The following is a 12,288-nucleotide window of genomic DNA, read 5'->3' on the forward strand; positions in this document are numbered from 1 at the left end:
CGGGCTGTGTCGCGGCGCCAAAGGCTGCGGCAGCGGCAGCGGGCTGTGTCGCGGCGCCAAAGGCTGCGGCAGCGGCAGCGGGCTGTGTCGCGGCGCCAAAGGCTGCGGCAGCGGCAGCGGGCTGTGTCGCGGCGCCAAAGGCTGCGGCAGCGGCAGCGGGCTGTCATTGCTGAATTCCTGTTAATGCATTGCCTGGTTTGTCCCTGCTTAATTCTGCTCTTCCCAATTAAATATGTACAAGTAAGCAAAATTTATTTTAGAAACCTGTCGGATTGTGATGTGTAAAATATTGCAGCTGAATGCGCACAGCTATTCTGGCCTTTTTAAAGTAGTGGCTATCTTGGGTTTCCATCTGTAACTTTTGTTGCCAAATGTAAAACTGAAGTAAAGAATACTGAGTTGGTGATCCTAGTTTGAGTGTTAACTTTGAATGTTCAATTCGAGTGGTGATGCTACTCGTTCATGTAAATACAACGGTCTTGGGTGTATGTACTGTCCTGAAATTGATTGAGAAGCTTTCTGAAATTTTTGTTTTATCTACCATCTTGGCTTGTCCTGTCACCATAACAGATTTGTGTATTAATGTCCCCGAGGTCTCTTTCTACATTTCTGAAAATTGATTCATTCATGACCTTACTTTTCATAGCAAAATTGATATTTTCATAGCTGATAAAAACAGTTCTGTTAATTTTTTTTATCAGTCTTGATATTGCTTATTATGCTTTTGCATTTTGTAACATCTGTAAGTTTTGAAATTAGGCCCTGTGTATCCAAGTTTAGGTTATTCAATATGAAAACAGTGGTCTAAATACCAACCTTAGGACAGCATCACTGTATGCTTCCCTCCAGTCTGAAAAATTACCATTCACCACTGCTGTTTTATTTTCCTGTCTTGTATATAATTTTATATTCCTCAGATGCAATGAAACCTGAATCCAGGATTAGAGAAATGTTTGTCAGTTTTTAAATGTTGAGATGTGTGAATTGTACAAATTGTACAAATGACCTTGGCATTCTATTCTTCTGAAAACATTTCAGTTAGTATCGGTGATGGGAAGAATGTCACAGCCTCCATGTAAAGTGACGTTGGCAGCAACTGTTCTGCTAGGTACTCCCATGTTTATGGCTGAACTTAAAATATTAAAATGAAAATCAAATTGAAATCATTCAACGAATCGTGATAAAACATTTGGCCAAATCACTAGGTTTTAAGGAATATGACGTTATGTATTGAGACCAGTCGTCAGTTTGAGAAATAAAGAAACGCACATAGTTATGATTTGTTGATCATTGATAACAATCTTGGAAAAAGTCGTTTAGCACTGTTTGAAGATACATGTAGTAGTCATAGTCATGCAGCACGGGAACAAACTTTTTTCAGTCCAACAAGTCCATGACGACCACATTCCCAAACTATAAATTAGTCCCACATGCCTGTGCTTGGCCCATATCCCTTCAAACCTTTCTTACTCATTTGACTATCCAAATGTCCCTGGACACTATGGGCAATTTAGCATGGCTAATTGAAAGGAAATTGGAGCGCCTGGAGGAAACATGGAGAATGTGCAAACTCCACAGAATCGCCTGAAGGTGGAACCGAGCCCAGGTCCCTGGCACTGTGAGGTAGCAGTGCTAACCACTGTGCCACCACTGTGCCAACCCTGTGCTATGGAAAGTTAAGATGTGGATTCGTGCTCAGTATTAAGGTACTTTTACACTGAATCAAATATATTTTAAATGCTGTAAAAAGCTTTACTATGCAGTTAGCTATGTCACCTTTTACTTCTGAGGAGCTCGCTTTTGTGGGCTTTGCAAGGTTTGTAAACTTACACTTTACTAACAGTCAATGCAGTGGGATGCTGGTGAAAATATGTGGAAAGTTGGCATCAAATGGCCAGCAAAGTTCCGCTCTCTCAAATCATAGCAGCATAAAAATGCTTTTAGCTGTTGCTACAGGAGTAGTACAATACAGAATGAACTACAGTATTTGCCTGTCTCAAGAAAGGAAAACGAGATTGTGACTGGTGTTCTCCAGATAAAATTTTAACAGCCTTGCTGATACAAGAGTATGGTGCAGAAGGCTATGGAGAAGAGAAAAAGTTTTCAAAATGGTGAAGGTGAATGAGAAGAAAAAAAGATATAACCACCTTAACCTAATCCTTCTCTTCTGAGTTTTTTTTTTAATTAAATAATCACCGGTCTTTGAGGATTATTCTACTTGCCTTTTATCCCACCTTGTGAGGTTAATGACTCTTATTGGGGTACCTCCTGGCACTTGGGCATCATGCTTCTTTCACTGCTTTGCTTAAGTGTTTAACTCCATATAACCAAATAAGGTCAAGACTGGGATGTAGATGTATGCCTTGCACTATGTCACTTGCACCGACTGCAATTGGGAATTTCATGTGACTACCTGATCACTACTTAAGGTTGAGAGATTTAGTAAAATAGCTTGTTGAATTTGATGTCATTTCTGTTCTGTTCATTCCTCTACAGAGGCTAAAGAAAAGAGCAGAGCGGTTTAATGTACCTGGGACAGCGGAGAGTAAGAAAGCTGCTCGTGCTGCACGGTAAGTTATTGCACAAAACAGAGGCTTGGAAATGATACTATGTAAACCTGCTGTCATACTTAAAATTCAATCTTCTTGCAGTATGAATTTCATTTGTGGGGTGATGCATTTTTCATAGAACATAGAACATTACAGTGCAGTACAGGCCCTTCGGCCCTCGATGTTGCGCCGACCCGTGAAACCAATCTGAAGCCCATCTAACCTACACTATTCCATTATTACCCATATGTTTATCCAGTGACCATTTTTCAGGCAAATAGGGTTGAATTGTCATGCTGTGCATGTTGATACAAATATATAGTGCAGTGATCATGGTGTTGGAAGCTATTGTATAGAAATTAAAACATAGAAACAGGTCAGTTTGCCTAACCAGTCTTTAGTGTTTGGTCTTTCAACTGAAAGATAAACCTAATCAAATACTTGTATTGTTTCTGTGTTCCTTTTAATGCCCTTTCCTTCAAACAGACTGGTTCCTAAATACCAACATGGTGATCTTCCACTTTATCCAACAAAAAATTAATTTTGGTAAATTGCTTTTTAATTTAAAAAAGCACAGGTAGGTATTACATTATTGTAGCAGTTCACTTGTATTCTTGTCTCCATTTTGAGTATATACTGTATTGTCCTTGGAAGGACTGCATTATAAGTTTACCAGAGCAATACATGCACGTTGTGTGAAATTGCAGGGAGAGTTTACACAAACTAAGTTTTGTGGTCCTTGAAATGGTAGAAGACTGTGGGTCAATTCGATTGAACTTTGAGCAGATAGCAAAAAAAAGTATTTCCACTGATTGGAAAGTCTAGGACACTGGGGGTAGTCTTAAAATTTGGAGTTAATCTTTAGAAGCGATTCCACATTTCACTTCTTCACTGAGTGGTAGAAGGCTAGAATTCTTTTGCAAACAGAAATTGATGCAAGATCAATCCATTTGAAGCCTGAGGTTTTTGTTAACTGCAAGAATTAAGAAATGTGGGACAAAAATGAGGTTTAGTCGCAGGTTAACCAAGGTAAAGTAGGCTTGAGGGTCTAAACTATCTCCTTGTCTTATATCTGAAAGAGGCGCAAATCAGCTCCTGAATGCGCTGCAGTAGCTGCTGGAAGTTGTACATATTGATACTTTTGATGCAAACTTGATTCCCCTCCACTGAGGGGAAGGAAAATAGCAGAGGAAGTAAGCAGTTTCCAAAGTTTAGGTGTGGATGAACTGCAGTTAAGTGTACAGTGCTGTCTTTTCCTGGTGCAAAGTGTTGCAACCATGTAGTTCACGTAATGAACGCTGCTGTAACAACAAATCTGTCAGCAACTCAATCCAAAATTGAGATCTGTTCACAGGTAGCTGAACTACTACTTTATTTGTCGAAGGTGTCAAACTGCTGAAGCATGCATCTAGTGTTTCTATCCTGGGCGATCTTGTGTTTTGTCCTCAGACTTGTGCAACTGTTATTCTTATTTTTCTTAAATCTTTAGTTGGCTGAGAAGGAAAAAAGTGCTGGTGACCACCAGTCAATTCTAAGGTTCATTCATTCTTTCTATTCTTCTCTACTTTTGTTTTAAGTATCTATACTAATACTGTCCAGATGATGGCAGTATTGATTCACTAATCTGTACTTTTTTTAAAAAAATGGCTTTAATCCATTCTTGAATACGCTAAATCTAAAACAAAGGTTCAGTGGTCTATACCGCAGTGCTATTGTTATAGTTTTACATAGATTTTTAGAGAATCTAATAATCTATTCTTTCCAAAATAGGTTTGGTTTGCCTGTTGCAACAAAAGGTAAGAAAAAAGTCGTAGCGGTGTTTGATCCAACATTGTTCCCAATGTTGTAGATGAGTTTGAAAGGATCTCAATTGAGCAAGAAAACAAAATATCATCTTAGCCCATACAAAGTGGTGAATGCACAGATGCATGATCAGTTGCTGTAAGTATGTACATTAAATTTGCTGTACCTGTACATCTGGAGCAATTCCCCTTTTCTAATGTATCTCCTTTCCTGTCCATCTTCAACAAAAATAAGTAACATTTCTTTAAAAACCTGCTGTTAGACTGTTTATTGTGCTTGATTTCTCCTTAACAACTGCCACCACTAGTCCCTGTTTCTGAAGCCCGTTCCTTTGATCAAAAACCAGGTTATTGTTACAAATGTTGAGGATAAAACAGTAACCTGCAAGAGGTATTTTAGTCTGATCTTTTGAAACTGTTGCTCTTGAATTTCTCTCTCCTTCTAACAATGATTATGTCTGTCTGACTGCCTCTATGCATTGAGTTCTTGGCCTTGGCTGCACCACAGTGGGCAGTGCTCAGCACAGACTGAATGTTAGTATTCATAGTGAACATAAATCTGAATTGGAAGGTGTTTGCATATTTCCTAATGGCTGTACTTGAATTAATACTGTTACCACTACACTTCATCTGCCTTCAAATCTATTTAGTGGTGAGGGTGTCTAATAGTCTTGCGTTGCATGGTTTAAGAGTCTTATATTCATTTGGATTCTGTGAAAGCCAATCAACTTTGACTTTGTTGCAGCCTTGACCCAAGCATAGATGGAAAAGCCAGACTGAAGAGCTACGGTGAGAGTAACTGCACTTGATATTGTGCAGCATGTGACTAGATGGGACTACTAGATGCCCCAGCAAAATTTAAAGTCAATTGAAGTCAATGTGGAAAGGAAGCTGATTGAACTGGTTGGTGTCCTGTCCAGCACCAAGAAAGATGGATGGTGGATAGACAATGTCTCGTACACCACCATCATCATTCCTGGATTTGTCCTATCCCACAGGCAGGACAGACCCAGCAGAGGTGGGGGCACAGTGGTATGCAGTCGGGAGGGAGTTGCTCTGGGAGTCTTCAACGTCGACTCCAGACCCCATGAAGTCTCATGGCTTCGTGTTAAATGTGGGCAAGGAAACCTTCTGCTGATTACCACATACTGTTCTCCCTTGGTTGTTTAATCAGTACTCATTCGTGTTGAACGACACTTGGCGGAACCACCGAGGCTGGCATGGATGCAAAATGTACTCTAGTTGGAGGATCTCAATGTCTACCACCAAGAGTGGCTCAATGGCAGCACTACTGATCGAGATCCTAAAGGAAATAGCTGGTAGCTAATGAGGGAAAAATGTACCTGACTTTGTCCTCCCCAATCTGCCGACTGCAGATACATCTGTCCATGATAGCATCAGTAAGAGTGACCACGGCACAGCCCTCGTAGAGATGAAGTCCCGCCTTTACGTTGAGAATACCCTCCATTGTGTTGTGTTGTGCTATCACCATGCTAAATGGGACAGACTTCGAACAGATCTAGCTACTCGACTGGGCAGCCATGAGGCGCTGAGCCACAAACAGCAGCAGAATAATGCTCCAGCACAATCTGCAACCTCGTGACCTGGCATATTCCCCCACTCAATCATTTATCATCAAGCCAGGTATCAACCCTGGCTCAATGGAGAGTGCAGGAAGGCATGCCAGGATCAATACCAGGCATACCTGAAAATGAGATGTCAACCTGGTGACGCTACCAAACAGGATTACTTGCGTGCCAGTCAGCGATGCTACAAATGATGGGCAGAGCTAAGAGATTCCACAACCGAAGGATCAGATCTAAGCTCTGCAGTCCTGCTACTTCCAGTTGTGAACGATGGTGGACAATTAACGCAGGAGGAGGCTCCACAACATTCTGTATGATGGAAGAGCCCAGCACATCAGTGCAAAACATAAGACTGAAGCATTCGCAGCTACTTTCAGCCAGAAATGCCAAGTGATCCAACTTGGCCTCCTGCAGTGGTCCCCAGCATCATCTCGTACTATTCTTCAGCCAATTCAATTCACTCCTCATGATATCACCAAAACGATTGGAGGTACTGGATAGTGCAAAGGCTATGGGCTCTGACAACATTCCAGCAATAGTACTGAAGGCTTATGCTACAGAACATGCCGCTCCCCTCTAGCCAAGCTGTTCCAGTACAGTTATGACACTGACATATACCCAACAGTGTGGAAAACTGCCCTGGTATGTCACGTATGTAAAAAAACAAGACAAGTCCAACCTGGCTGACCACTGCTTCATCAATTTACTCTTGATTATCAGTAAAGTGATGGAGGGTATTCTCAACAATGCTGTCGAGCAGCACCTGCTCACTGGCACCCAGTTTGGGTTCCATCAGGGTCACCTAGCTCCTGACCTCATTATAGCCTTGATTCAAACATGGATGAGAGTTGACAGCAAGGCAGAGTTTGACTGTGTGTGTGACATCAGGGAGCCCTAGCAAAGCTGGAGTCAATGGGATTCAGGGAAAAATCTCCACTGGTTGGCGTCACACCTAACACAAAGGAATATGGTTGTGGTTATTGGAGGTCAGTCATCTCAGCTGTAGGACATTTCTGTAGGTGTTCCTTGGGGTCATGTCTTCAGCCCAACCATCTTCAGCTGCTTCGCCAATGACCTTCCCTCCATCGTAAAAGGTCAGAAGTGAGGATGTTCACGTCAGCACCACCAAGTTCCCCTCCAAGCCACTCACCGTCCTTACTTGGCAATGTAATCGTCGTTCCTTCAGTGTCACTGAGTCAAAATCTTGGAATCCCGTCTTTTAGGGCATTATGTCTATCTACAACACATGGACAGCAGTGGTTCAAGAAGGCAATTCATCACCACCTCCACCAGGACAGCTAGGGATGGAGAATAAATGCTGGCCAGCCAGCAATGCCCATGTCCAAGTGAATGCATAGTTTTTTTTCTTTTAAATGATCAGTCCCAAGGCTGTACATATCTGTGAAAAGTGACAGTCATATTTCCAATATTTGTCTTTGGTCTTATGGTACTTTTAAACTGGTAACCAGATTGAAAGTGAATTTTATTCTTTCCTATGCAGGTACTCCAGGAACTATCAAAAGTACGGTATGTTTTTTTTTTTCAAAAAAATGCCATCTGAATTCTCTCTTCTGCCTGAGTGCCTGATCATAATTTGAATGGCTGTTGGCAGAGTTTCTTTTTTCCAAGGTTGGATGAGTTTACATGGAATCCAATGCAATATTGAGTGAAGTCAGTAGTTTGAAAATAACTTGACAGTGTAGTAGAACTTCAGAATATGTTGTGCATTGATTAAAATAGCTTCCAAGTTCTTCCAAATTATGCACTAAAAATTGATTCAATCAACTGCAATTGTGCTAACTCAAATAAGTTGAGCATTAATTTTAATATACAAATGAAGGTATTTGTTTGAAGGTGTTTGAAAAAATAAAGACATGCACAGTCTTTATATATATGCTTTTTTCTATAATTAAGCAGGCGAACTCTTGTCCTCGTTTTCCAATCCTTCCATGGCATCGCCCTTCCCTATCTCTAACTTGTTACAATGTCAGATTTTCTGTGAAGTCCCTTGATGTTTTACTCCTTTTAAAAACAGCAAATGAGTAACATTATGTTCAGAATACTCTGCTTCTGGCCTCTTGCACACCTCTAAATTTTAATTGTCCCATTATTCACTGCTTTGTCTTTGATTGCCTAAAGATTCTATATTTAAAATGCAAGTATTTTTCAGTGGTCAGAATTTAAAACCTTGTTGTGCTTTTGAAGGTGGGGGCAGATGTCTGTCTTCATAGAAGACAAAAGTACACACCAGGAACAGGATAGTTCTGAAATTCTCTTTTTAAACTTCTCTGCCCCAATCCCTTTTGTAAGATGTTTCTTTAAACCTATCTCTTTGCTTCAGGAAGCTAAAATTTTATTCAGTGTTGCTTGATGTCAATTTTTTTTTTGTTTTGATAACTTGTGAAGCACCTTGGGACGTTAAATGTAGTGTATGAATGAAACTTTCTCTTACTGTATTATAGAGAATGAATTAGTTTTGTTCCACTGAATTAAATTTACTCCAGTATTCTGAAGGCTTACTCTAACTTTCAGATCAGTGCTGAAAAATTGAGGGAGCGAGCTGAAAGATTTGGTATGAATGTCTCATCACTCTCAAAGAAGGTAGGTGAAGAATTGTATTTAAACTGCAAGTGTTTTTTTTGTCAGAATTTAATAGCTCGTTATGCTTTTGACAGTGGGGGGCGATGTCTGTCTTCACAACAGAAGACATAAAAGTCCACACCAGAAACAGGGTAGTCCAGGTGCTAATAGGAGTGATTTAAGGTAATACGTATCAGCTAAGAGAAAGTACTGGAGAAACTTATGGGACAAAAACCTGACAAATCCCAGGACCTCGTGGCTTGCATTCTATGTTGGATTTGTCTAACAGGCAGTCCATGGGCCAAACTGCAGCCCATCCAGGGGATCCTGTTTGACCTACCACCCATGTATTTGGAGCATTGTGCAGGGCGATGCTGTCAGATGGAGGCCTTTTCTCTTCAGCATTTGCTGATAGGCACATTAGTGAAAATATCATTAGCAAACACGAGAGCAACGGCCCCTGATTGGCAGAGCAGACACCTGTGTGCGTTTCTTCATTCACTGAGGCCAGGATGTTGGGAGTGATGGTGGAAACAGTTAACGTTTCTGGTCTGGTGACCCTTCATCAGAACTGAGGAAGGGTCACCGGACCCGAAACGTTAACTCTGTTTTCTCCTTCACAGATGCTGCCAGACCTGCTGAGCTTTTCCAGCAACTTCTGTTTTTGTTCCTGATTTACAGCATCCGCGGTTCTTTTGGCTTTTATGTTAGGAGTGATGTTAGCCCTGAGGGGAATTGCAAGAGAGAGAATGCATATTGGGTGGATCTGGGAACAAGTCAGTGGCAGCACTGGGGAATAAAACTTCCAAGTGGGCTTTGAGGATGAAACTCCAAGTGGTGCAGGCCTTGGCAGGACTGTAGTCACTGTGGTAGAGCAGTTCTTCTGAACCTGCGCAGGAAGGGTCAATGTGTGCCGACATACATGGAAGTGTGAACACTGGGAGTAAGTGTGCTCCCTTGCTCTTGCACCTGCTTCCTTACAATCTCCCCTGATCCCCTTTAGTGAGCTCTGCTGTCCTAGCTTGTGTTATGCTCCTTGTGTGTAATATTTTAGAATTTGAAATTCAAGGTAGTGACTGTGGTTGTTACTTCTGTGAAGGGTCTTTCTCAGAAAGAAAAGTCTACGTTAAGCTATTAGTCCAGAACCTAATCTAGGGAGCAGGGAACACCACGAGTGCTAATGGAAAATTGTTTGTACAATGATGGTTTAAAACAGTACAGTAAACATTGAAGGGCATTGGCTTGTTTTTATTCGTAACAATCAAGGATTGATTTTGGTTTTGAAAACCAGAAATTACAAGTTTTTAGGACAGTTTGGTAGAGACCTGACTGGGGTCAGAAGCAGCAATAGTTTTTCAGAGCAGTTAAGGGAATGGTTGAAAAATTCAGTTGGTGCAGCTTTCAGACCAAGAGTATTTGCTTAGAAATCTACAGGTTAGTAGAAGCTGAGGAAGTCAAGCTCTGTTTTGAGAGTATTCATGTAAGAAGACTCTACAGTTCACAGAACAAAACTGGGGAGAATTAGTTAACTCAAACTTGGATATAATCCAGAAGAGTGATTTATATGGTTGTGAATTGATGATGGTGTTAGAAAACAAATTGGAACTTTGTTTTACTGTGTGTTTTAAGATCTTTCTAATTGTGTTCAATATTTAGCCTGTTCGTTTTTTTTTCTGGGTAATTGTTTTCCTGTTACTAAGGAAACTTACTGCCTTATGTGACTGACCACCACATTAACTGAAACACAAAAACTCTGTTAAGGCAGATTTCACTCTAGCATCTGATCTGTCCAGTAATGTCGTCATCAGCTGGCGTCATAAGTGTCGGTGGAACTCCACCTATCTGGGCGAGTGGCGAGTAGAGAGTATTCCATTGCACTCCTGACTTCTAGATTGTGGACAAGCTTTGGGAAGTCAGACGGAAGTTGCTTGCTGAAGAATCCCAGACTTTGACCTGCACTTGTATTCACAATGTGAGCAGAGCTGATCCAGTTCAGTTTCTGGTCAAAGGTAACCCTTAGGATGTTAACGGTAGGAGATTCAGATCAGTGCTGAGCATTGCTCAATCAGCAGCAAGCATCCCCACTTTTGACCTTTTGATGGAAGGACAGTTATTGAAGCAGTTGAAGATGGCTGGGCCTGAGGCACTGCCATGTGGGAATCCTGCAGTGATGTCCTGCAACAACCACAACTATCTTCCTTTGTTTGGCTATGTATGACTCTAATCATTGGAGAGTTTTCCCTCCATTTTATTGATTCCAGTTTTGTCAGGGATGCTTGATGGCACACTTGGTTGACAGTTGCCTTGATGTCAAGGGAAGTCAAACTCTCCCCTCATCTCTGGAGTTCAGTTCTTTTGTCCATATTTGTACTAACTTTGTAATGAGGCCTGAAGTTGATTTCCCCAGCATCAGAGAGGGTGATGTTCTTGAGTTAGTGCCACTTGAAGGACTATTTATGACATCTTCAATCACTTTGACCCTTGAGGCGTCTGATGAGCTGGAAATTGGCTGGGTTAGATATGCCTCGTCTTTTGTGGACAGGGCATACCTGAACAATTTTCTACATTGTCAGGTAAATGCCAGTGTTGCAGCTGTACTGAAACAGCTTGGCTAGGTGTGTGGCTAGTACTAGAAAACACGACTTCAGTACTATTGCTGAAATGTCGTCCAGGCCTATAACCTTTGCAGTAGCCAGTGCCGTCAGCCATTTCTTGATATCACGTGGAGTGAGTTGAATCGGCTGAAAATTGGCATCTGATGCTTGGAACCTCAGGAAAGAGGTCTAGATGGATCATCCACTCAGCAATTCTGGCTGAAGTTGATTTTTTAAAAAGTGAGTTCTCAATTAACCTCATTACACCCTTTTCTTCTAATATGCTTAATATTGTACTGGCCTCCAGTGACCAGAGATGTGAGGAGTACTTCGGTTATAAGTGACAGTTAGGTAAGGGCAGATGACAAATTTCAAGCAATTAGTTGCTACTAGTTGAGGTGGCAGGTAATCAGTCATTTTTGCAGGGAGTGGAGGTGATAGAAGGGAAGGTCTGGCTTGCATTCGAAAAGTATTGGTAATATTCCTTGCTGGACTGGTTAATCACCTTAAGCCTCAAATGTACTTGGCTTATGACCAGTACAAAAAACATTATTGTAGTTGGTAATGGACTTGGCACACCACCACTTGCAGGAAATGTGCACATGGAGCGAATTATAATGACCTCTGTTAGGTGGTAAATGTTTTGACTGTAACAAAGATAGAAAATTTAATTATCGAAGGGTGCTTGGGAAGTTTTTGTACACAGTTGGAAGTGGGCTCATTGCAGCATGCTGCGAAATAATGACCCTCTTGCATAACACTGAAGCAACAATACAGCTTTGTATTAAATATCCAGTTTGCCATTTCTTCGAAAGTAAATGAAGATTTTTGCCAAAATCCCTTTGCGTTTTTATGGCAAGTATAAACTTTTGTTACGTTGCACACTTCAGTAGGCTCCATCTGTCACCTGGGTTTTTGCTAAGTTTGAATCCAGAAACAAATTGTCACCTTAAGAGGCTCACCCAGGCAGCACTCTTAACACAAAGCCAATGTGTTCTTTCTACCCCCTGTGAGTTCTTGTGGAGCTCTCAATCAAGCCATGCTAGATGGTATAATGAATGTTAATGGCAGGGAAAATGCAGCTGACAGCTACAAAAAAAAATGTAGCACAGTGAAGTCGTCATTGCCATTGGCCTCTTGCTGTGAGAAGGGACTTGTGATTGATGTGTATGCCATC

General features: G+C 41.3%; 1 protein-coding gene across 1 annotated transcript in view; it reads left to right on the forward strand.

The window, feature by feature from the left end:
• The window catches only part of LOC125487443 (SAP domain containing ribonucleoprotein), a 29,340-nt gene that overhangs the window by 11,646 nt on the left and 5,406 nt on the right, over positions 1–12,288 (forward strand). Inside the window, exons 6-9 of the mRNA XM_048619004.1 lie at positions 2,497–2,570; positions 4,320–4,345; positions 7,439–7,464; positions 8,470–8,538. Coding sequence (XP_048474961.1) covers positions 2,497–2,570; positions 4,320–4,345; positions 7,439–7,464; positions 8,470–8,538 — 195 coding nt within the window. The remainder of the gene's footprint in view (positions 1–2,496; positions 2,571–4,319; positions 4,346–7,438; positions 7,465–8,469; positions 8,539–12,288) is intronic.

The sequence above is a fragment of the Rhincodon typus genome, chromosome 41, assembly GCF_021869965.1.
Source record: "Rhincodon typus isolate 14 chromosome 41, sRhiTyp1.1, whole genome shotgun sequence".
NCBI classification, from domain to species: domain Eukaryota; kingdom Metazoa; phylum Chordata; class Chondrichthyes; order Orectolobiformes; family Rhincodontidae; genus Rhincodon; species Rhincodon typus.